We start from the raw sequence: 25,561 nt of genomic DNA, 5'->3' as shown, positions 1-25,561 counted from the left end.
GAGATATTTCTGTATTTTATGATCCCATATTTATGGGGGTTATCTAGCCACAGTAAGACTTTTTTCTTTACTTTTGAACAGAAAAGTCGCCCCTCTCATCTTTACTTTGAATCCAGACCATAACAGCTCATACAGTGAAGAATAGGGTGGTGTACAGACACAGTAACATGTGCTGAAGCCTACTTGTTAGTACATGTTCCCGAACCAGCAGAGTTACTATCAAACTAACACTCACAGGTTTCACCCTCTCTCTCTGCCTTCACTTTGGGAACCCAGCCCAGTATTCTTCCAATAGATCAACATCAGGTCTCTGTTCAGGGCTTGTTTCTGGTTGTAGGCTACTAACTCGTATAGCTCTATTATCTACAGGTACAATTCAATAAGTGAAGCATGTTTATTACCATGAGAATCACCGTTGCAACAGAAGTAAGGGTTCTGCAGAACTTGAGCAATGATGGTATGTGTGGGTCTTGGCACAGATAAAGAGAGGTGTTGCATCACAATACTACAGAGGAGTTATTTTCTTCAGTTGGTTTATGTTCCCCTTTCACAGCTCATGTAGTTTGTTATGTTGGAGACAGGTTATTTGGATAATTATAAGTATTGTGGATTAGATGTCTTGGAATGTTTGGTGTTGTACTAGGTATGTTATTTACTCTCATGTTGACAGACACTTTTGTGGCCAAAGAGTGTATAGTACTGATGACAGGGCTGCGTTTAGTACGCCAGAAAGGAAACTGTACTGTACTGAATGACCAGTTGAAAAACGCTGTAATTATGGTGGCTCAGAAGGCGATTACTCTATAGTGTGCTGCAAGTGTTTTGCAATTTGAAATAGTCACACCCAGAGCAATGTGTTTATTTATTTATTTATTCTAAATACATGGCACTGGTCATGCCCATACCACACCCACCAAACCAAACGGGAGCAAACGTACCTCAAATGCTGTTGAAGAACGGTTCTCATCGTTTTGGGGAAACGTGTCGTTTCATTTCAAATCGTCACGCAACGTAGAAAAACGTTAAAGCGAACTCGACGCACCTCAGCTGTGACGTTAGATGAGTTTTTCTTCCCCCTTTTATTTGGCGACCTCTAGCGCATGAGAAGAGAACGACAGGTAATACCTGAAGTCGCCTGTAGGTGGCACCAAATATCATGTTAATGTCAGGTAGGGGGCGGGACCAATGCTCTGATTGGGTCAACTCGAGTCCCTCAAAGCTGGCAAAACATAGCTGCTTAGTTAGCTATCTTTACTAACTAGCCACTTACAGGCTAACAGGGACATGGTTTAGCGTGGTTCGAGCCATTACATCGATAATCATATAGCTATATTTTTATTACATACATCTTATTTACTTAAAAAAAAAAAAATGTATTCCTTGTAAACGTACTTGATTAACGCAAACTCGTGCGTTGGATTTATCAGGCTAATTCGAGCATTTCTTGACAACACGGCTCATCGCAACCGGTGAAGCAAAGGTAGGTTTGTTATGTTTAGCTAGCGCTTTAGCTTGGTGGCTGGCTAATCAACAGTTCCCGTTGGAAATGCATTGATGTAACAAATGATCTATTGGCTTGCATTGATAAATGATATAAATGCATGTGCTTTAACGTTAATTATATCTAATTAGCTAGCAACAAATGGCAACTAGACGCTGCACTTATCTTTAGCTGCAAATGTTGGCGACATTCAATGAAACTGAATGTGAGTGGGGGGGAGATGCGGTTTGTGCCCGCTGTTGCTAGTCTACAATTTGTCAGCCTTCGTAGCTTCGGACGTTATTTCTTTATTCATCGTGGCAGCGTTATTAATTATAAACATGGGAGTTTGTTAGTTGATGTAGTCAGAAAATATATTCAACTGCCGTCTATGGCTTTTATTGGCATGTAAACGTAACAAAGTAACTAGCTATGATCAAATTGATTAGTTATCCCACCACGATGAGCTTGCAGTTTAGGTGTTTGTTCGGATGATTGTTAATCTCGAAACAGGGGTTTGAATGGTTTGTTCTTTACGCGAGCTGCTGATCAAAACATTCGATTATCTTCCCCTAGCAGAACAGGAGCAGCATGGTAGTTCCGGACAGCGCCGGTGAGGTCCAACCGGCAGGCAATGACTGTACCGGGGGTCTCATGAAGGCGTCCCAGCCGAGCTACGAGGAGGAGCAGGAGCTAGCAGGGGTGGAGCTGGAAGAGGTACGTAAACTCCAGGAGCTCATTCGAAGACTCGAGGTCCAGAATCAAACACTCCGCAACAGGGGAGGCAGTAAGAATCTACATCTCAGAGGAGCGACCACCACAAACAGTAACCTCACAACCAGTACCAACATCAATGAGAGAATCTCTTCCAGCGAAGAGGTGACCAACACCAACTCTCCTCTCAGGTTGGGGAGCAGTGGAAGTTGTGGAACTGAACTAGGCAGCAGCAGTGACTTGGAGCTGTCCCCTCCTCAGGACTGTAGTAGCGGTGAGGATATGTCCCCTCTACCAGCAGCTAACCGGATAGAGGATGCGGATGGTGGACTGTGTGCAGGATTTCTGACCCTGCCCTGCGGGAACGGACCAGGACCGGCGCAGAACCAGGGGCTAAGTCCAACCCCAGAGAGTCCCTCTCTGGACAGCTATGAATCTGAGACTCTGGCCGAGAGCGACTCAGGAGTGGACCAGTTGGCCCTGGATGAGGTTGATGTTCTGGACCTATGGGAGGACCTTGCAGAGGTGGATGACGAGGACAGCTGGTAGGTACCATGGGGATAGGAGCGAGACAAAGGAAGCATCTGAAATTCCAACCTATTTCCTATATAGCTAATGCAGTACTTTAAACTGAGGCCTGCATAAGGCTCTGCTCAAAAGGAGTGCACTATATAGGGAATAGACTGCCATTTCAGATTCAGTCAAATATCCTCTGCACACTGTTTGGAAGGTCTCCTACCTTTTATTTTCTATGCTCCGATCATAAAGGGTCTTAGTCAGCTTTTTTAGTCTACGGTCCCTTCCTCATCTGCTGTGTATCTGCAGATTCTGCTCTGTTCAGATGAAAGTTATTCCCAGTAGACACTAGACATGTATTCTGATCACTGCAGATGAAGGAGAGGAACACATGTACACGTATCTTCACTAGTCTGCAGCCCCACATGTTGGAGGGGAGACATCTGTTTACCACTGTCTTTAGGGGTCAGCGTGATGTCATACTGTGTGTGGGATGAGTTTGTGTTCACACTCAGGATGGTGGAAGGCCCTATAGCCAGATGAGTCATTATGTTACTGTTCTGTTGAACCTTTCACTCTCATAAGTATAGGGACTATGACTGCGACCTTTAGTCATACCAATGTCCCAAATGGCACCCGTTATAGTGCACTACTTTTGACCAGGGCCCTAGTGCACTATGTAGGGAATAAGGTACTGTTTGGGACGTGACCCTGGGTTGGAGGTGGGTCTCTGCTGTGGCAGTTGGCCTGGTTTCCGTGATACGCAACAACCAGAGGAAAACATGCAGAAAATACATGCAGATTTGATGCAGCTGGGCTAGTAGGCCTTTAGATGGAAATATCTGAGCGCTGCTTCTGCCTTGGAAATGCTCGGCTTTGTGGGCTGTATAAAATGGGCACTGACAGGCAGTGCCTCTGATCACTGAATCTATGTGACTGGGAGAGAGAGGATGGGTAGTGACTGAAATGGACAGAGAGGGGGAGTGCCTTGCTCTAGAGGGAGAGGGGCCACTGTTGTCACTGGGCGAGGGGCAGCCAGCCAACGTGTTTTACTCTGGGCACTGTGTGTGCGCTCAGCAGCAGTAGTGATTTTCTCCTCTGACATGAATACCCAGAGAGGGAGGAGGAGGCTTGAGCGCAGAGCCAGAACTAGTGCAGCACAGCTGGGCCTCTCAACGGCCGAGGAGACATGGGTCCTATTCACTAGGCACCCAACTGAATAAAATGGACTGAAACTTGTCCGATAAGAAAGGCACTTGTTTTCCATTTTAAAAGCATTTTGCTACGGTGGGCCCTAATACATACAGCCTTTGGGCCCTAATACATACAGCCTTTGGGCCCTAACACATTCAGCCTTTGGGCCCTAATACATACAGCCTTAATATAATACATACATTTAGTCTCAAATAAATAATAAAACATGTTCAATTTGGTTTAAATAATGCATAAACACTGTGTTGGAGAAGAAAGTAAAAGTGCAATATGTGCCATGTAAGAAAGCTAACGTTTAAGTTCCTTGCTCAGAACATGAGAACATATGAAAGCTGGTGGTTCCTTTTAACACGAGTCTTCAATATTCCCAGGTAAGAAGTTTTAGATTGTAGTTATTATAGGACTATTTCTCTCGATACTATTTGTATTTCATAGACCTTTGACTATTAAATGATCTTATAGGCACTATTATATTGCCAGCCTAATCTCGGAAGTTGATAGGCTTAAAGTCATGATATTAGGCCATACTTGGCCATGATTACAAACACCTGTGTGTCTCTTGACACTATATAAATGACTCATCTCTCAGTGTTTGTGATGATACCCTGATGAAGACAGCTTAGCTGTCGAAACGTTGGTTATTAAAATTTTTGCATCTGAGCTCTTAGAGTGTGCGGCTTTCCTTTATTTTCTAGTGTTCTGCTCCGCTAGCCAGCACCTCGCCTTTATAGGTGTGCGTTTCTTTTTTCTAGATTGTTTTGTTACCCAGTTAACAGCACCCTATCGACTAAAAAGCTCTAATACGATGCCGAATGACAATTCTTTTCCTGACACTGGTCACAGACCCAAACAAGATTACTTTGAATATAGCCTAAAGGAGCGTGATCAAATCATTGTTTCGGAGTCCCTTTTTGACATGCCGGGAGGTAATTCTGACCTCTCGAAAGAACTGTTACATTTATCTAAGCGCCAGACGAGAACGCATTTACATATAGTCACTCTTAGTGATTACGTACGTCAAGGCATTATTCCACGGGGACTCAGGTGGCAAAAAGAACCATCATTGGGACAACGCACAGATCATTTCTGTGAGCGCTGGTGTGCCATCCTTAACAAGTGCTCTATTGATTTAATGACATTAATTGTTGATCAGTTGAAAAAGGATTTTAGTGAAATGGATAATACGATTAAAGACAAACGCACAGCTCTACAAATAGCTGTTAATGATGATGGCATATTCAATGAACTGATGAAAACTAACCAAGCGCTCCAGGACAAGCTGTCTACAGAAATAAAGGAACTTAAAATCAAGAAATTCAACCAAGACAAAAAAGACAAGGCCGAGGATAAAGTTTATTTTTGGAGAAACCCTGACAAAGGAGGTCCTGCTCCTCTCCATGGCAGACGCAGGAGGGATGACACTTACTTTGATCCACCCCGGTCTGACCAACACTCTACAACCAGCGCCTCATCAGCTTCCAGTGGCAGTTTTTTATTCAACGAGAGACCGGGCCAACGGAAGGGCGCAGGTGGCCGCAGGCACGCGCATCGACGAGATGCCGCACCCGACGGGGTAAGAAGAAACGACTATCAGAGGCAGAGGAGACCGTTCACACGGTCCCAGAACCCACGGGACTGAGTGTCTTTAATTTATCAAGCAAGATATTGAGCCCTGCCCATGTCTCTTTGCTCAATAAAGGGTTATCTTTTGTGCCTACAACACAGTGTAACGATTTTGACGTTAAGGTAGACATGTTTAAGTTTTTTAGAAACATCCGTTTAAGGGAATACTTTAGCTCCCCCAATCCTGACACTTCTATTGAACCAGTAGGTTACTTACCTGTACATACTCCGACTCTTTTTAGAAGCAAGAGTTATTTTGTACCTCCAGCCAATCGCAATCACTCTATCGAGACATATTGCAGACTTGTTGAAAAAGATGTTGCTCATCTCCTTAAGAATAAACAGGACTTCAAATCTTTCCATAATTTATCTAAGGATGAAAAAAAAGCTTTGCTTGATTTACAATCTGATACGTCAGTCCTTATTCGTCCTGCTGATAAGGGTGGGTCGGTGGTACTCATGGATAGGACAACTTATGTAAATGAGTGTCATAGACAGCTACTTGACAACACCTTTTACAAGAAACTCAGAAGTGACCCTACTTCCCAATTTCAGAATACTATCTTTTCTGTCCTAGATGGTTATTTAAATTCTGGTCAGATAACCAAAAAAGAACATGACTTTCTGGCCATCCAACACCCTAAAATTGCCACTTTCTATACTTTGCCGAAATTACACAAGAACGTTACAAACCCTCCAGGGCGCCCTATTGTAGCGGGCATTGATGCAATAACGGCCCCTCTATCTACTTTTGTTGACTTTTTTATTAGACCACTCGCAGAACAGCTCCCCTCCTTTGTAAAGGACACCAGCAGTATGATCTCTATCATTGAATCTCTTGATCCTCTGCCTGAGAACACCTTGTTAGTTACTTTTGATGTTGAGTCGTTATACACAAATATTCCGCATGAGGGCGGTATTGAAGCCATGGAACATTTTCTTCTGCAACGTGACCCTAATGAGCTACCTTCCAGTGCCTGCATTGTAACGTTGGCTGAAATAGTACTCACACACAACTACTTCATGTTTCTAAATGATTTCTTTATTCAGACGAAGGGTACTGCTATGGGATCTCCCATGGCTCCTAACTATGCTAATTTGTATGTGGGTTACATGGAGAAACAATCCATTTTTAACCCTCTCAAAAATGTTTTCTTGCCTAACATCATTATTTGGAAACGGTATATTGACGATATTTTTGTTCTATGGAGGGGTGATGCAGAACTGCTCCAGTCGTTTTATGCTTTTCTTAACTCCTGTTCTGAACATTTGAGATTTACTATGCAATCTGATACACGTCAAATCAGTTTTCTTGATCTTCTGATCTTGTGTGAAGATAATGTTTTATACACTGATCTTTACAGGAAACCTACTGATCGTAACAGTTTGTTGAGGGCTGACAGTTGTCACCCACTTCCCTTGAAAAATAGTTTGCCCTACAGCCAATTCTGTCGAATCAAAAGAATTTGCATTAAACAATCAGATTTCGACAGAAATATGGCTGAGACTCAGGATAAGTTCAAGGAGAGGGGGTACAACAATGATCAGATTAATATTGCCATTGAGAAAATTCAAAACAAAACGAGACATGACCTTTTTCAAGGTCAGTCTCGCAAAAAGACGCATTCATGCGTTCTTACTACCCGCTATTCAAAGTGCTCTGAACAAATTAAAGGAATCGTTCACAAACATTGGCACATTCTGAAATATGATGATAGTCTTGGTAATGTGTTTTCTGATCTTCCCCTGGTCGTATTCTCGCGGGGCAGAAATCTCAGAGACCAATTGGTACACTCTGATTTACCAGCCCAAGATATTCCTGAACAACGCCTATTTGCGCCCATACTGGATGGAAATTACAAGTGTAATGGCTGTGCTCAATGCAATGGCACTTACAAATGTAGATCCTTCAAACACCCCCAAACAGGGAAATCTATCCCAATTAAAGGTGTTATTACGTGTTCCACTAAGTCAGTTATTTACCTTATAACTTGTCCCTGTGGTAAAAATTATGTGGGTAAAACAAAGCGTGAATTAAAAGTACGTATCTCAGAGCACCGTAGCACCATTAGGTGCAAAAACCTGACTTACCCAGTTGCGGCCCACTTTTTGGAGGCAGGCCATTCGATTTCGTCTCTGCGTTATATTGGCATCGAACATGTCACCCTCCCGAGGAGAGGGGGTGACCTTGATAATTTATTGTTAAAACGAGAGGCTGCCTGGATCTTTAATTTAAAGACACTTGCTCCCTTCGGTCTTAACATAGACTTTGATCTGAAGCCATTCTTGTGATTATTGTGATTTTGCCATTGTAATTGTTTGTTAGATACTTTTTAGACTACAAATGCTATGATCATATGTTATCCATTTGTTTGTCTTTTTGTATGTTCCTTGTATACCATTTTTTTAATATTTCAGTTAACCAATGATATTAGGCCATACTTGGCCATGATTACAAACACCTGTGTGTCTCTTGACACTATATAAATGACTCATCTCTCAGTGTTTGTGATGATACCCTGATGAAGACAGCTTAGCTGTCGAAACGTTGGTTATTAAAATTTTTGCATCTGAGCTCTTAGAGTGTGCGGCTTTCCTTTATTTTCTAGGCTTAAAGTCATAAACAGCGCTGTGCTTCAAGCATTGCGAAAAGCTGCTGGCAAACGGAGGAAAGTGCGGTTTGAATGAATGCTTACGAGCCTGCTGCTGCCTACCACCGACCGCTCAGTCAGACTGCTCTATCTAATAAAATGTATTTATAAAGCCCTTCTTACATCAGCTGATATATCAAAGTGCTGTACAGAAACCCAGCCTAAAACCCCAAATAGCAAGCAATGCAGGTGTAGAAGCACAGTGGCTATGAAAAACTCCCTAGAAATGCCAAAACCTAGGAAGAAACCTAGAGAGGAACCAGGCTATGAGGGGTGGCCAGTCCTCTTTTGGCTGTGCCGGGTGGAGATTATAGCATAACATGACCAAGATGTTCAAATGTTCATAAATGACCAGCATGGTCAAATAATAATAATCACAGTAGTTGTTGAGGGTGCAACAGGTCAGCACCTCAGGCTATGAAAAGCCAACTGACATTTACTCCTATCATTGAGAGTATCTCTACCGATCCTGCTGTCTCTAGAGAGTTGAAAACAGCAGGTCTGGAACAGGTAGCACGTCTGGTGAATAGGTCAGGGTTCCATAGCCGCAGGCAGAACAGTTGAAACTGGAGCAGCAGCACAGCCAGGTGGACTGGGGACAGCAAGGAGTCATCATGCCAGGTAGTCCTGAGGCATGGTCCTAGGGCTCAGGTCCTCCTCCGAGAGAAAGAGAGAATTAGAGAGACCATAGTTAATTTCCCACAGGGCACCGGATAAGACAGGAGAAATACTCCAGATATAACAGACTGACCCTAGCCCCCCGACACATAAACTACTGCAGCAAAAATACTGGAGGCTGAGACAATATCAAATCAATCATAAATTATAATATAATAAACACACAGAAATACAAGCCGTAGGTCATTAATATGGTCGAATCCGGAAACTATCATTTCGAAAACATAAAGTTTATTCTTTCAGTAAAATACATAACCGTTCCGTATTTTATCGAATGGGTGGCAACCCTAAATCTAAATATTGATGTTACATTGCACAACCTTCAATTTTATGTCATAATTAAGTACAATTCTGGCAAATTAATTACAGTCTTTGTTCGGAAGAAATGGTCTTCACACAGTTCGCAACGAGCCAGGCGACCCAAGCTGCTGCATATACCCTGACTCTGCTTGCACAGAACGCAAGAGAAGTGACACAATTTCAGGCACCGCATTGATTATGTGCAATGCAGGACAAGCTAGTTAAACTAGTAATATCATCAACCATGTGTAGTTAACTAGTGATTAGGTTAAGATTGATTGATTGTTTTTTATAAGATAAGTTTAATGCTAGCTAGGAACTTACCATGGCTCCTTGCTGCCTGCACTCGTGTAACAGGTGGGCAGCCTACCACCCAGTCTCCTCGTGGATTGCAATATAATCGGCCATAATCGGCATCCAAATATGACGATTACCGAATTGTTATGAAAACTTGAAATCGGCCCTATTTAATCAGTCGACCTCTAGCCCTAATACATACAGCCATAGGTAGCCCAATAGCATGACTTGACTTATTGCTTCATACTTGGCAAAGTTCAAAAGAGTGTGTGTGTGTGTGACGAACCACGGCTGCAGCATTTTCCACAGCCAGAGAAGTGGAAACAAGGCATTAGTGGTCCTTTGTTTATCCCACTATTATTATTATTATTATTATCATTATTATTTTTTACTTTTATTTAACTAGGCAAATCAGTTAAGAACAAATTCTTATTTACAATGACGGCCACACCCGGACGATGCACGCCGCCCTATGGGACTCCCAATCACGGCCAGATGAGATACAACCTGGATATGAACTAGGGTGTCTGTAGTGACGCCTCAAGCACTGAGATGCAGAGCTTTAGACCGCTGAACCAGGGTGTCTGTAGTGACGCCTCAAGCACTGAGATGCAGAGCTTTAGACCGCTGAACCAGGGTGTCTGTAGTGACGCCTCAAGCACTGAGATGCAGAGCTTTAGACCGCTGAACCAGGGTGTCTGTAGTGACGCCTCAAGCACTGAGGTGCGGTGCCTTAGACCGCTGAACCAGGATGTCTGTAGTGATGCCTCTAGCACTGAGGTGCAGAGCCTTAGACCGCTGAACCAGGATGTCTGTAGTGACGCCTGTAGCACTGAGGTGCGGTGCCTTAGACCGCTGAACCAGGATGTCTGTAGTGACGCCTCTAGCACTGAGATGGAGAGCCTTAGACCGCTGAACCAGGATGTCTGTAGTGACGCCTGTAGCACTGAGGTGCGGTGCCTTAGACCGCTGAACCAGGGTGTCTGTAGTGACGCCTCAAGCACTGAGATGCAGAGCTTTAGACCGCTGAACCAGGGTGTCTGTAGTGACGCCTCAAGCACTGAGATGCAGAGCTTTAGACCCCTGAACCAGGGTGTCTGTAGTGACGCCTCAAGCACTGAGGTGCGGTGCCTTAGACCGCTGAACCAGGATGTCTGTAGTGACGCCTGTAGCACTGAGATGGAGAGCCTTAGACCGCTGAACCAGGATGTCTGTAGTGACAACTCTAGCACTGAGATGCAGAGCCTTAGACCGCTGAACCAGGATGTCTGTAGTGATGCCTCTAGCGCTGAGGTGCGGTGCCTTAGACCGCTGAACCAGGATGTCTGTAGTGACGCCTCTAGCACAGAGATGCAGTGCCTTAGACCGCTGAACCAGGATGTCTGTAGTGACGCCTCTAGCACTGAGATGCAGAGCCTTAGACCGCTGAACCAGGGTCTGTAGTGACGCCTCTAGCACTGACATGGAAAGCCTTAGACCGCTGAACCAGGATGTCTGTAGGGACGCCTCTAGCACTGAGGTGCGGTGCCTTAGACCGCTGAACCAGGATGTCTGTAGTGATGCCTCTAGCACTGAGATGGAGAGCCTTAGACTGCTGAACCAGGCGGGAGCCCATGTATGGTCATAGTGCAGTCGCTGCTCGGGGCTTCTACTACTGCTGGCTCAGTCGCTGCTCGGGGGCTTCTACTACTGCTGGCTCAGTCGCTGCTCGGGGGCTTCTACTACTGCTGGCTCAGTCGCTGCTCGGGGGCTTCTACTACTGCTGGCTCAGTCGCTGCTCGGGGGCTTCTACTACTGCTGGCTCAGTCGCTGCTCGGGGGCTTCTACTACTGCTGGCTCAGTCGCTGCTCGGGGCTTCTACTACTGCTGGCTCAGTCGCTGCTCGGGGCTTCTACTACTGCTGGCTCAGTCGCTGCTCGGGGCTTCTACTACTGTTGGCTCAGTCAGGATTTGCATCATTCAAATGATCATCTCACTCTCTTCAAATGAATGTCAACCCTGTACTGCTGTTGCTGTCTAGTCTGGGTTCTTCTGTGGTGTAGGAGGAGCTTGGCTTGTTTACCAGAATTGAATTAACAGGATTAGATTACCTCAAAATGTTTAATGGCAGACTGCTAATTCCAAGTGAATCCGTCTTAATTTAATTTCCCCTCTGTACGCCACAATGTTCATCTGGGCATGAGGCTTGTGTGTGTTTGCAAGTTCAGGGTGTTTTAAACTATTATGTGTTTGTTTTACCTGTCCCATTTTGTACAGTATTGTCCGATACGAACGGGTACCATATTGTATTCCTGGTAGCTAGTTAAGCAGCTGATCTGTGGATTAACAACCCATAGCAGCAAGGCCTTGTTCTCTCTACCACATTATTAACCATTCTGTATGAACCCCAGGTGGTTATCACTACTACAACATTAAATAAATAATCTGCCCAGGCATGGACCCCTAAGCTGCTTTGGGCTGGTGGTTAGGGCTCAGGACTGAGTCTCAAGTGGCACCCTTTTCCCTTTATGATGCACTACTTTCGACACCAGAACCCTATGGTTGTAGTGGACTACATAGGGAATAGGGTGCCATTTAGGCTAGAAGCTGGATGGCTGCTGCTGGGGCCTAAACTTCTTTTTTTGGGGGGGGGGGGGTGCTTAGGCTGCATGTGATCCATCATGGACCTTCTGCTTCTAAAAACATTTACTGAGAGGTATGGAGAATTCTAGTAATCTGTGGAGGTTGAGACTGGAAGTAACCCGGCTGTGCAAGGAACAAGACAAGAAATGGAACACAAGCTAAGGTGAACAAAAGTGTCCAATGTCCATGCATGAGTGCTTTGTTTTGCGTGCAGATGATGGCGTGCCTACCAGAATTTCTATTTAGCTCTATGTATAAATAACAACAACAACAAATGGTCCATTTACCAAATGATCTGCCTTTAGTGCCGCTACCCTTAAACTGTAGCTCTGAGTATCAATGATCTGCCCTTAGTGCCGCTACCCTTAAACTGTAGCTCTGAGTATCAAATGATCTGACTGTTAAACAGCTGGCCTAGGTAACTAGGCCTACTACTTAGCATCGGCCACCGCTGGTCAGCTCTCCAATTACTAGAAAGAAACTGTTCCAGGATCAAATTGACTGACTACTGAAACATCTGTAGTGAGAGACCTGGATAGCTGCTGTCTTCATTGTTGCTCGTCCCAGTGGGATAGAGGGCTTGTCTTTTGTGTTTGTCCAATGGGAAGATGAGCCCAAGTTGATTACTCAAAAACCAGTTCGCACAGCCAGGCCTCTTTTTGTGTATGTTTTGTGGCTCAAAGCATTCCCCCATGTGACCCGGATCAAACGTCCTAACGAACTTGGCAGTTTGCACTGCACTTTTTTTCAAGGAGAGGGACTAACACTCACTGCTACTTAGCGTTACTTTACATGTACTCAAACAGTTAAAGCAATGCAAAAAATGCAAGACGATCGGGCCCAGCGCTGATGTTCAAGAGACGATCGGCCCAGCACTGTCGTCAGTGGAGATCATCACCTTGTGTAGTAGACTAGGCACATTGTCTACAGTAGGCTAGACGTGCTGTAGATGTGCCTATTTCAGACAACTCATGCAGTAGAAGGTAATGCATAGTGATGGCTGGGAGAGGACGGTACAGTAGAAGGTAATGCATAGTGATGGCTGGGAGAGGACGGTACAGTAGAAGGTTATGCATAGTGATGGCTGGGAGAGGACAGTACAGTAGAAGGTAATGCATAGTGATGGCTGGGAGAGGACGGTACAGTAGAAGGTAATGCATAGTGATGGCTGGGAGAGGACGGTACAGTAGAAGGTAATGCATAGTGATGGCTGGGAGAGGACAGTACAGTAGAAGGTAATGCATAGTGATGGCTGGGAGAGGACAGTACAGTAGAAGGTAATGCATAGTGATGGCTGGGAGAGGACAGTACAGTAGAAGGTAATGCATAGTGATGGCTGGGAGAGGACAGTACAGTAGAAGGTAATGCATAGTGATGGCTGGGAGAGGACAGTACAGTAGAGCCCTCATTAGGAGATGGGGCCATGCACACACCAGTGCTGCTGATATTGCTACTGGGCCTCTCTATCTGTGAGGCGAGAGCAACATGCTCTCTTGTTTATTTATAAAGCACTTCTTTTAAAATGACCTCATTATATATCATCATTAATTTCCATTAGATATACTAATTTTAAAACCAGATCACAGATGTGGATTACATTAGAGACTCCTGCGGTCTCCACAGAGTTGGGTAGGACTGCCTTTAGTTCCTTATTTATGGAACAAACTGCAGATCCAACTTAAGTTAGACACTCTGGTGTCCCTTGCCCATTTCAAAATGTTATGGAGGATCAATATGATGTTGTCTGTGATGGTTTCTGTTGAATTGTGTCTTTGTTTTGTATGTTTGAAATGTTCTTGTCTGTATGACTAAAACTGTACATGTCAACATGTTTACACAGTGCACAGCCGTAAAAGAGATCCAGGTCTCAGTCTGTTTTCCCTGTTAAAATAAAGATTACAACAACAACAAAAAACCTGTGGAAGGAAGAGGTAACACTGCCAGGTATGGGCTGAGCACACACAGCACTGCTGTGGACTGTGGTTATTGCCCGGGAATCTGGGATGGGCTAGAATGGGCAGAACTAAATGGATTGAGATGGAGTGGTGACCGTCTAGGATTGGATAAAAGGATGGTTTAGCCTATGGCAATGCCTTATGTATGTAACAAAGACATGCTGCTGTATGTTGAAACAAGTGGAGTCTATTTCTAGTAGTAGGTGATTAGTGGTATGAAGGATAATGAGTTTGTGTGTGTGGTTGTTCCACCGTAAGACTAGAAGACAGGCCTCCTGCAAACATTCCCACACAGTACAAGTTATTAAATGCGTAACTCGCATGCCAGAGAACCATTTAATGCTGTGTTCTTATCCCACTGTTCGCTTGAGTGCAGGCAGGCTGGATGAACAGGCTTTGATGCTTTGCAAAATGTAAATCCCCTGTTTCTCTTTTTGTCCCTCCCTCTTGCTGTCTCGCTTTCTCCATCCACCACCTCCTTTCTCATCCTCTTCCTTTCATTGCTGCCTGCCTCATTATCCACCACATCTCTCCCTCTCTCCCGGCCTCATCTTTTTTATATATATATATTTTTTCTCTCCCTCGTCTCTCTGCAGGTTGTATGTCTCCCCTAAGAAGCAGGTAGTTGCTGAGCCCAGGCCTGAGTCTCCTCTGAAGTGGTGTCGGAAGGTTCTGGACCACCCCAGCCCAGAGACGGAGGTGGCCTGTCGCACCCTGCTCAACCGTCTCGACCAGAGTACACACCTACCTAGTAACCTTGATAATAACCTTATAATGATCATATACCAACTCTAAAGTAACTATAGTAACCACAGTCACCTTATATTAACCATGTACAATAACCTTATAGTAATCCTATAATAACCATATACAATCTTTTGATAACCATAAAAAAAACCTTACATTAACATTATAACAACCCTGTAGGAACCCTTCTACAATAACCTGCCCAGTAACCCTATACCAACAGTACCAGTGCAAAGTAACGCTCCTATCCGACACCCAATAACCTCATAACAAGCAATAAACAAATAAGATGAGCTTGCCACTGACCAACAGTGAATGCAGTCATAACACATTACCTGAGGCAATAACCAGTACTGCCTCCTATCCAATAACATAACGTTATGACTATAACCATTGTTCCCTGAAGGAGGGAAACGAGGTACAACATACTATAGGGAGTCTTACTCCAGCGACTTCAGTTGAAGGATCTACAAACACGCCTGACATGGCCAATGAAATCTGCGCCTCGCTGGAAACCCCGTGTTACACGGGTTATAAGTGTGAGGCTTGGATTCAGTCCTTGATTTTAATACCGCTGTTCACCGAGCCCAGGAACAGGCGGTGTGGGGCCAAACAGGTGTTGTACCTCGTTTCCCGTCCTTCAGGGAACAGTAGTTACAGTCATAACGTTACGTTCCCTTTGTCAGTCAACTTCGGTACAACATACTATGGGGAAATATAATCACACCCCAACGTTATGGCGAGATCACAAGACACTTTTCTGGTGTTAATGACGTAAAAGTTTTGTCAATCATGAGAAATTCTATAAATAGAAGTGGATGTATTGATTGATTAAAATCAGCTTTTATTGCTGGGGGTTTGATACAACACACGCACCTTACAGCAGATGTGCTCTAATTAAAGGTCATTGTAGTCTCTTACTGCCTCTGAGGCACGATGACACTACTGTCAACCGATCATCAATATGTCCACACCTACTGTATGTATCGAGTTTCTCTCAACAAAACAAAATGTATGATGAACGAGGGAATGTTTTCATTCACGCGTCGTCTCTGGACTTAATTTTTATGAGAACAGATTTAATCGCGTCATGGTTGCGCCGTTACAACAGTGAAAATGGCTTGCTTCTAGCCCAACCAGGTCAAGAGATCGGACCCATATTACCGCTGCAACATTTTAATCTTCCTATAGCGGATCGCCGGGACCGCATTTAACGTTCATAAACCATGTCCGGGCCATTCTAAAACTACATGCGCGCCGTTAAATATTTGTTTACACTTCGTTCAGTCATGTTACCTCGTTAGCTAGCTAACAACCTGGTAACTTTGCTAGTACATGTTACCTCGTTAGCTAGCTAACAACCTGGTAACTTTGCTAGTACATGTTACCTCGTTAGCTAGCTAACAACCTGGTAACTTTCCTAGTACATGTTACCTCGTTAGCTAGCTAACAACCTGGTTACTTTGCCCCCAGATGTTTGCGTATACTAGCAAAGAAAGTGTTAAAGTTGCGACAGTTCGTTTCTGGTATCAGAAGAAAATAGTCAGCACATAGTAACTTCTGATTTATTTCTACTTTAATTAATGCAAACACGTGTATGGTAAATGGGTGGTTCGTATAGATACGGTCTCGCTGTTTTACCTCGCAGGGCAAACAGAGAAGAGAGCGTCATATTATATTGTTCTCGCTTTTATACTCTGACAGAGATAGTTCCCGCTCAATGCTGGCCTGTCAGAGGGAGGAGGAGCGTGGTTTAAACTTGCTCCTCCTATCGTCGGCGCGCAGGCTGGTCTCAGCGTCGTGACGCACTTCCTGTCGCCGGGTGTCGTTCTTCCTGTCTTCAGCAGTTGATTTATCCGCAGTTCATATACTTAATATTGTAGCATAGCTTCCCCAGTATATTATATAAGTTATGCAAACAAATAGCCAGTTCAACCCTAACAAAAGAAAGGAAATGGAATCAATGAATGACAAACCTGACGTTTTTAGAGACGATGTACAATTGTCAATGTATCTCAATAGGGAAATTGTGATTTATTTATTTTTATTTTATTTTTTACACAATGTAGAAACCTAATAATCTACAAAATGACTTTGTAATTTCAATTACATGTATTCGTATGGACGTGTTTTGCTTTTATAGTAAACTGTCTTAAGTGTTACATGTTAGTTTATAAGGCATGTGTGCTTCGAAAGTAGCTAAATTCTATAAAGGCCCCATATATGCTGCTTCTCAAACAATCAATCAATCAATCAGATACTTGTTTTATTTATTTTTTAGACTATCTAAATTTCATGTGGTGCTCCTAATGTAGAGATTCTTGGCAACTCCACCACCACCAGTAATTAACCAGTGTTAGATCCAGCAGCACACACCCATTCATTATTTGTTTATCCGGTGTGCATCTGGTACTTCCTGCAGCTACTGAACTTCAACAACCAAGCCATTCACACCCGACCAGGGCCTGGCTCAATGACCACGTGATGTCATGGTGTAGAGGCTGGCTGTTGGGTTGGATTACCCTGCCCTGGGTCAGATCGCTGTGTTCTGGTGCGAATACCTCTGTCTGTCAGGCCATGAAACTACCTACTTTAGAAGTGAAATGTTGACATGCACACCACCGTGCTGCTCATGTGTGGTACAGGAGATTACAGCCCCAGAGTTGACTTCATTTTAGAAAAGATCAAAGAGAACTCCTGCGCTCAATGTATTACATCAGCTACCCACTGGCACAGGCAGCTGGCAAATATAGGAAATCATTCACTAGGCTATAACCTACCCCATAGTTATGTTATATAAGTGTGATATTGGAGAGTTTCACCCTCCCACACTTGATGTGGCCAATGGCAAACAGTACTGCTTCCTGGAGGAAGTAAATAAAAAATATAGGAACCAGTGCCTTAGGAATAATGACCTACTATAGCCTCATTGCTACCTCTAGATCACCCTTATAGGCTACGAGAACAGTTTCACCCTCCCAAACTTGTTTTGGCCCATTGGCTCTGGCAATGAGTCAGCATGAAGGTAGTGGCCAACAATGACGCTGTGTGAAGTCGGTAAATAATATAGACACCATTGTTAGCTCTTCATAAGTATTGCTATAGGACAGTAAGTTCTAAAACTCTTTTTGTGCAGGCACAGACATTGTCCCACCTTAAGTCTTGGAAACGTCATCTGTCCTACTAAATACACAAAATCAATGCCTTTAGTCTTGCTCTTTTGCAACAGTTTTTAAAATGAACCAGCCACGGCCGACCATTTTGAAACGATGATGAAAGTTGTAATTTCTCTTTTGATCAGGAATTACTTTTAAAGTTCTTGTTCACTTCAGAATCAGTACCTAAAGAACTGGTAAAGGAATCCTGAGTGTAACAGTGTAGGTTCCGTCCCTCTCTTCGCCCCAACCCGGGCTCGAACCAGGGACCCTTGCACACATCAACTGACACCCCACGAAGCATCGTTACCCATCGCGCCACAAAAGCCACGGCCCTTGCAACGCAAGGGGAAACCCTACTTCAAGTCTCAGAGCGAGTGACGTCACTGATTGAAATGCTATTAGCGCGCACCACCGCTAACTAACTAGCCATTTCACATCGGTTACATGAGCACACACTTCCACCCGGCCGGTGTTTTATTTGTCTACAAGGTCACAGATTTTGGCCAAAAATTGAAGTAAACACTCCCTTTGCACGATACAGGTTGCCTTTTAAACGGTGCCTTGACTCTGTTTATGTAACTGTGTCTCCTCTCCTGTCTCCTCTCCTGTGTGCCTTTAGCGTCTCGCTGGAGGAACATCTACAGCAGCTCTGGTCAGACGGGGGAGGCTGGCTCCTCTGGCTCTGGCCTCCTCTCTCCTGGGTACCACAACAAATCCACTAACAAAATCCTACTAACCAGTGGTGGCTCAGGTACGCATGATAATAATACACCACGTGCTGCTTTACTTTCAGCTGCTCTCTCGCTCTCCAGTGTGTTTAACAGTGTTGGTGGAACTCAAGTTTAAAGTAGTATCAGACTAAAAATAACTTTTAAGTTCTTAGACCGCTGTGCCACTCGGGAAGCTAGTCTAAGGCACTGCAGCGCTTGGGGCGTCACTACAGATTCGGGTTCAATTGCAGCCGACCTCAACCGGGAGACCCATTGTCCCAGCGTTGTTTGGGTAGGGGAGGGTTTGGCCGGGCCGGAATGTCCTTGTCCCATTGCGCTCTAGCGACTCCTGTGGCGGGCCGGGTGCATGCATGCTGACATGGTAGCCAGTTGTACTGCGTTTCCTCCGACACATTGGTGTGGCTGGCTTCCGGGTTAAGCAAGCAGTGTGTAAAGAAGCAGTGCAGCTTGGCGAGGTCGTGTTGCGGAGGATGCACGGCTCTCGACCTTCATCTCTCCCGAGTCCGTACGGGAGTTGCAGCGACGGGACAAGACTAACTACCAATCGGATACCACGAAATTGAGGAGAAAAGGGGTAAAAAAAGAATTAGTACCCGTCAAAAGTTTGGACACCTACTCATTCAAGGGCTTCTTTCTTTTTATTATTTTCTACATTGTAGAATAATAGTGAAGACCTCAACTATGAAATAACACATGGAATCATGTAGTAACCAAAAAAGTGTTAAACAAATCAAAATATCTTTTAGATTCTTCAAAGTAGCCACCCTTTGCACACTCTTGGCATTCTGCCAACCAGCTTCACCTGGAATGCTTTTCTAACATTCTTGAAGGAGTTCCCACATGCTGAGCACTTGTCGGCTGCTTTTTCTTCACTCTGCGGTTTGAAGGAGGTCGGGTGATTGTGGAGGCCAGGTCATCTGATGCAGCACTCCATCACTCTGCATTCTGCAGCGATACGCCATCCCATCTGGTTTGTGCTTAGTGGGACTATCATTTGTTTTTCCACAGGACAATGATTCAAAACACACCTACAGGCTGTGTAAGGGCTATTTACCAAGAAGGAGAGTGATGGAGTGCTGCATCAGATGACCTGGCCTCCACAATCACCCGACCTCAACCCAGTTGGTGATTTGGGATGAGTTGGACCACAGAGTGAAGGAAAAGCGTCCAACAAGCGCTCAGCATATGTGGGAACTCCTTCAAGACTGTTGGAAAAGCATTCCAGGTGAAGCTGGTTGAGAGAATGCCAAGAGTGTGCAAAGCTGTCTTCAAGGTAAAGGGGGGTTACTTTGAAGACCTCTAAAATATATATTTTGATTTGTTTAAGACACACCCAAGTGATTTTGGAACTTTTCATGTTGAAACACTATCCCATGTTTAAATACAGTAATCTGGAGACCTTTTGAGAGTGCCTTTTGTTAATTAAATCAAGTGGTGAATGAGCTGAAAGGGAGACTGGAGTTGGACTTTAAAGTAACAGGTTTTTAACAAGTGTTTGTTTTTAAATGTTTGTTTACAATGTTTGCTGTTTTTTCTGGAAAGTTTTCAAAGGGTTGTTCTTCTCAACTCAACGTAAAGGGTCAAAGGTTGGATCTATTGTGTATATTGGCCTTCTACAGCAACGATTCTGAATGGTATCTTATGTTATGCACTGATGATAATTTCACAACTAATGGCATTTACAGGCATGTTTTGCAGAGTGGTGTGGATATCAAATACTTTGGCCCTTAGCGATACTGGGAAAACAAACGTTTTAACTTCTCAAGGTGTGGGTGGCGCTATGTAAACCAACACAATGCTTATGTTATGATGAACACAGACTGTAAATAACACTCTTTGCATGAAGTATGTAAATGCTTTGCTTGCTGGTGACCCCTCCTAATCCCATCTGTTATATAACCAAACACCCTGCATCATGTTGCCTCTTTTCAGTTTGAATGAAGGGTGTGTGTGTGTGTGTGTGTGTGTGTGTGTGTGTGTGTGTGTGTGTGTCAGACGATGGCCTTGCTGATGCCTAGTAGAAACATCATGCTTCTAGCTGTCCTCAGCACTGTGTCTAGACTAATACAGTAGGACAGACAGGGAAGTCAGGACTTCTAAATATCTCTTCTCATAATGCAGGCCTGGTCCAGAAACAATTTCCTAGCTCTATAGTGTTCTCAGGGATTATTCTCAGAGATTATTACTGGACCAGTCTCTGATTAGGCTAATAAAGAGAATTGACTACTCTATGGATAATGTATAGTTGCATGTCCTTGGTTTTCAGGTTGTATTATAGTCTTTTTTTATCCCTCAAGGGGCTGTTGTGTGGGACTACTGTGGTGGATTGGTGTGTTATGGTTATGGTGTGTTATTGTTTTTCCAGGCTACATGAGTATGTACTCTGCTCTGAGTTCCCAGTCGTCTATAGACAGTGAGCTGAGTACCTCAGACGACTCCATCACCATGGGTTACAAGCTACAGGACCTCACTGACGTCCAGATCATGGCCCGCCTACAGGAAGAGAGTGAGTGGTGTCGTCTAGAATAATGACTGTGGTGATAATGTATTTCAGGAAGAGGGTGAGTTGTGTTGTGTAGAATAAGGACTGCAGTGATAATGCCACAGATAACTGATAAAGAAGAAGACCGTGAATATTCTCACTCTGTGGTAGTGTGTGCTTAGGGCAGGACTGTGTTTGTAATCTGTGGGTGTGCATGTCTTTTCAAAGTTATTGTCCATGTAGATACTAAATACACAAGCCCGTAGATGCTTGTTCTTTCATGTGTATGTCTGTGGCAGCGTCCAGGCCCTGTAACTCTCTCCCCTCTCAGGTCTGAGACAGGACTATGCCTCCAGCTCTGCCTCAGTGTCTCGTCGTAGTTCCTCTGCCTCCCTCCAGTCTCTACGTCGGGGTGGGACCTACAGCGACCAGGAGTTTGATACCTACAGCCTGGAGGATGAGGAGGATGAGTGTTGCTCTCTGCCCCAGCGACGCCTCCGCTACTCCCCCTCTCCCCTGGGCTCGCCCCGCTGCCTCTCCCCCTCCCCAGGCTCCCAGGGCCAGGCAGAGTACAGCAGGCTGGGGGGCCCCCGGCAACGCGCTCCACGTCGATCGCTACAGGGGCCCGGGCCCGAACTGCTCAAGTTTGCCAAGACCGAGGGTAGGTGGAGACTGGAGAGGAGTATTCATGCATCACACACTAACATAGCAGTATCTGTACACAGTCAGAACTACATGGAATTGTCAGTCAGATGTACTCTGTATCGTTTGAAGACATGACTTATAAATCGATTAGTTCTATAGAACGCAGTTTCAGTTCAGTCTTTCTCAAACTCAAACCGTGTGTGTGGTTCCAGAAGAGGTGAGGCACAGCATGCCTAACCTGGCCCCCCGCACCAGCCTGCGATCCCTGGAGGCAGTCAGGAACAGCCGCAGCATGGAGGCTAACCTCCAGAGCTCTGGCAACCGCATATCTCACCTGCCCCACTCCCCCTCCTCAGGTAACCCTCACCTGGTCTGTACACCTGCCCCCTCCTCAGGTAACCCTCACCTGGTCTGTACACCTGCCCCCTCCTCAGGTAACCATCACCTGGCCTGTACACCTGCCCCCTCCTCAGGTAACCCTCACCTGGCCTGTACACCTGCCCCCTCCTCAGGTAACCTTCACCTGGTCTGTACACCTGCCCCCTCCTCAGGTAACCCTCACCTGGCCTGTACACCTGCCCCCTCCTCAGGTAACCTTCACCTGGCCTGTACACCTGCCCCCTCCTCAGGTAACCTTCACCTGGTCTGTACACCTGCCCCCTCCTCAGGTAACCTTCACCTGGTCTGTACACCTGCCCCCTCCTCAGGTAACCCTCACCTGGTCTGTACACCTGCCCCCTCCTCAGGTAACCCTCACCTGGTCTGTACACCTGCCCCCTCCTCAGGTAACCCTCACCTGGTCTGTACACCTGCCCCCTCCTCGGGTAACCCTCACCTGGCCTGTACACCTGCCCCCTCCTCGGGTAACCCTCACCTGGCCTGTACACCTGCCCTTTCCTCGGGTAACCCTCACCTGGCCTGTACACCTGCCCCCTCCTCCGGTAACCCTCACCTGGTCTGTACACCTGCCCCCTCCTCAGGTAACCCTCACCTGGTCTGTACACCTGCCCCCTCCTCAGGTAACCCTCACCTGGTCTGTACACCTGCCCCCTCCTCAGGTAACCCTCACCTGGCCTGTACACCTGCCCCCTCCTCGGGTAACCCTCACCTGGCCTGTACACCTGCCCCCTCCTCCGGTAACCCTCACCTGGTCTGTACACCTGCCCCCTCCTCAGGTAACCCTCACCTGGTCTGTACACCTGCCCCCTCCTCCGGTAACCCTCACCTGGCCTGTACACCTGCCCCCTCCTCAGGTAACCCTCACCTGGTCTGTACACCTGCCCCCTCCTCCGGTAACCCTCACCTGGTCTGTACACCTGCCCCCTCCTCCGGTAACCCTCACCTGGTCTGTACACCTGCCCCCTCCTCAGGTAACCCTCACCTGGTCTGTACACCTGCCCCCTCCTCAGGTAACCCTCACCTGGTCTGTACACCTGCCCCACTCTCTCAAATAGAACTTGATACTGCGTACCCTATCCTGAGAGGCTCAGAGGGAGCCTCTCACATGTACCCTACTCCCCTCAGGTAACCCTTACCGGTACCTCGCCTGTCTCACAACTCCCCACCCTAAAATCACTAATATTCCTCTGGGTGCAGGCATCTAGTCTACGACTCCCTCTCCCTGGTTATACACCTCAGTTCCACTAATATTCCTCTGGGTGCAGGCATCTACAACTCTTTTCTGACACAATTCCTGATGTCAAGTATACAGAGAATATGTGCTCTTCTCTCTCATTACCTGAATTGTACTGTCATCAGAGCATTGGCATATGAAATAAGTGAGAAGACCACATGTGTATTACTTTGCAGTGTGGATAGCACTCTCCTGAACCCATCTCATCATGCCCATCGCCCCCTCCCCAGGTATGTCATCCAGTCGGATGCGAGGCAGTGGCCAGTCCCCTCTGTCCATGCGGGTCCCTGTCAAAGCCATGGGCTCCATGCCAGGGGCCCGCCAGCCCTCCAGGGGCCTGCCTGTAGTCCAGAGTGGACCCAATGGAGGGATACGGAGGGTCCAGTCCCCAGGGCCTGCCAATGGGGGAGCCTACCCAGCTGGGAGAGCCTCTACTGGGGGTGGGAGGCAAGCAGCAGCCCCATCCTCCAGGGGAAGACTGGCCCAGACACCTAGAAGGTGATTATTTAGAAATACACATTCAGCATTATGACTTGGGATGATTACTTCTCATAAAGTGAGTTGATAGGAGTGTGATTTTTTTCAGTACAGTCACTCCGTTGGTTAAAGGTGATTACTCCTTATCAGTGGCGGCCACAAACCGTTTGAATGGCACTCTTACAGCTATCAAGACTCATGTCATTGTTGTCTTTGTTTGTTAGGTCTATGGGGATGACTAGAACGAATGGCCCAATCTCAAATGAGTCGTGGAGAGACGGCTGCTACTGAGGCAACAAGGAAACTTCCTCCACCTCTCTCCTTTACCTCACATTTTAGTATAAACAACACCAACATTGCGTACTGACTCTGAACATACCCCTGTGGGCAACACCAACTTACTTGCCTCTGAACATACCTCTGTAGGCTGGACCACTGTAGATGAACAGACCTTCCTTGGCATGAAGAACCCTCTCACACCACGGATATACTGGAGAGACCGGATAGAGAGTGACTGAGCGCACATGGTTATACTGGAGAGAGACCGGATAGAGAGTGACTGAGCGCACACACCGTTCTTTCGCTCTAGGGACCTAGACAAAGCTTCCACAGAATATGTTGTTTTTAACAAGTCAATTCCAGTCTATATTTTATGATAGTTGTTGAGAGAAGACTAAGGGTTGTTGTTTTTTTTATTTGTTTACGTTCTGTAGATGTACAAATTATTGAAGACTTTGGGTGGACTGTTCTATTGTGTGTGAAGTTAAACTCCTAACTGATATGAAGGTGATCTCATCTTGGGTGTTGCATGATGTTTCTGTTTAGTTTTCTTTCCTCTGAGGACAAAGAAATTAGTTTGTTACATAATAGCCTTATCAATAGTAAGTCTGTTCTTCCAAGGAACGAACCCCATGTTGATGCGTGTGGGAAGGTTTTTTTTGAATGTTTGTGAGTAATTTGATTGGTTGTGATTCCTCCTATAATAAGTGTCTATTTGTGTTTTGCTGAGTCTGACACAACAACATCTCTGGACCACACTGCCCTTCCATCAAGACCCCCTTAAGAAAAATAAAATGAATATTATTGTTGGGTTAAATTCTTTGTGCCATGGTGCATTTCTGATGCTGCAGCACTGTTTCTAAAAATCCAATAAAGTACTACTTGTAGTTGAGATACTGTATGCGTTGATTTACCACAGTTGTTTTTACTGCATATCGGTAGGTTAATCTGTTTTGGGTTTTGAATACCACTGTACTACTAAAATGAACTGTTTTATGCACGAAGCAAAGGCCATATGCCTTTTCTAAGACAACCAGCTATGCACCCTTATGTGGAGTGCCTCTGAAAATCAGGAACTGTAATGAAAATGAACAATAAAACCTACCCAGAACTTGAATGTTTACTTTGTTTCTCGTGCAGATGCTCTTCCTTTGCTCATCATGCATGGACCATAGATCGATGTGCCTTAGGCTGGAACACATTCTGCTATATAAAAAAAATATTGTGATTAAAACTCAGAACCTATGAATAATCCCACTTTTATATCCAATTGAACCAGGCAATTTGTCTATTCCAACATGTGTAGCTGTCATAGTAGGGGACAACTTTATTAGGGTACATGAATGATGAGTGTATGCACA

General features: G+C 45.3%; 1 protein-coding gene across 2 annotated transcripts; it reads left to right on the top strand.

Annotated features, from left to right (window-relative positions):
- The first annotated feature begins 947 nt into the window (after positions 1-947).
- On the top strand, positions 948-25,317 carry LOC115167883 (SLAIN motif-containing protein-like). 2 transcript variants are annotated; one of them, XM_029722602.1, is made up of 9 exons: positions 948-1,480; positions 2,057-2,739; positions 14,645-14,784; positions 18,573-18,704; positions 21,050-21,190; positions 21,498-21,827; positions 22,024-22,167; positions 23,675-23,942; positions 24,146-25,317. In XM_029722602.1, exons 2-9 carry the CDS (start codon positions 2,072-2,074, stop codon positions 24,210-24,212), a joined length of 1,890 nt encoding a protein of 629 aa, XP_029578462.1. In that variant the 5' UTR covers positions 948-1,480; positions 2,057-2,071; the 3' UTR covers positions 24,213-25,317. The 2 variants fall into 2 exon arrangements, with proteins under 2 accessions (XP_029578462.1, XP_029578471.1); XM_029722611.1 differs by having other exon boundaries at positions 1,380-1,480; positions 2,060-2,739.
- The last annotated feature ends 244 nt before the right edge of the window (positions 25,318-25,561 follow it).

This window comes from Salmo trutta, chromosome 3 (genome assembly GCF_901001165.1).
Source record: "Salmo trutta chromosome 3, fSalTru1.1, whole genome shotgun sequence".
NCBI lineage: Eukaryota > Metazoa > Chordata > Actinopteri > Salmoniformes > Salmonidae > Salmo > Salmo trutta.
The sequence above is the reverse complement of the archived record's forward strand: the minus strand, read 5'-3'. Positions and strand labels throughout refer to the sequence as shown.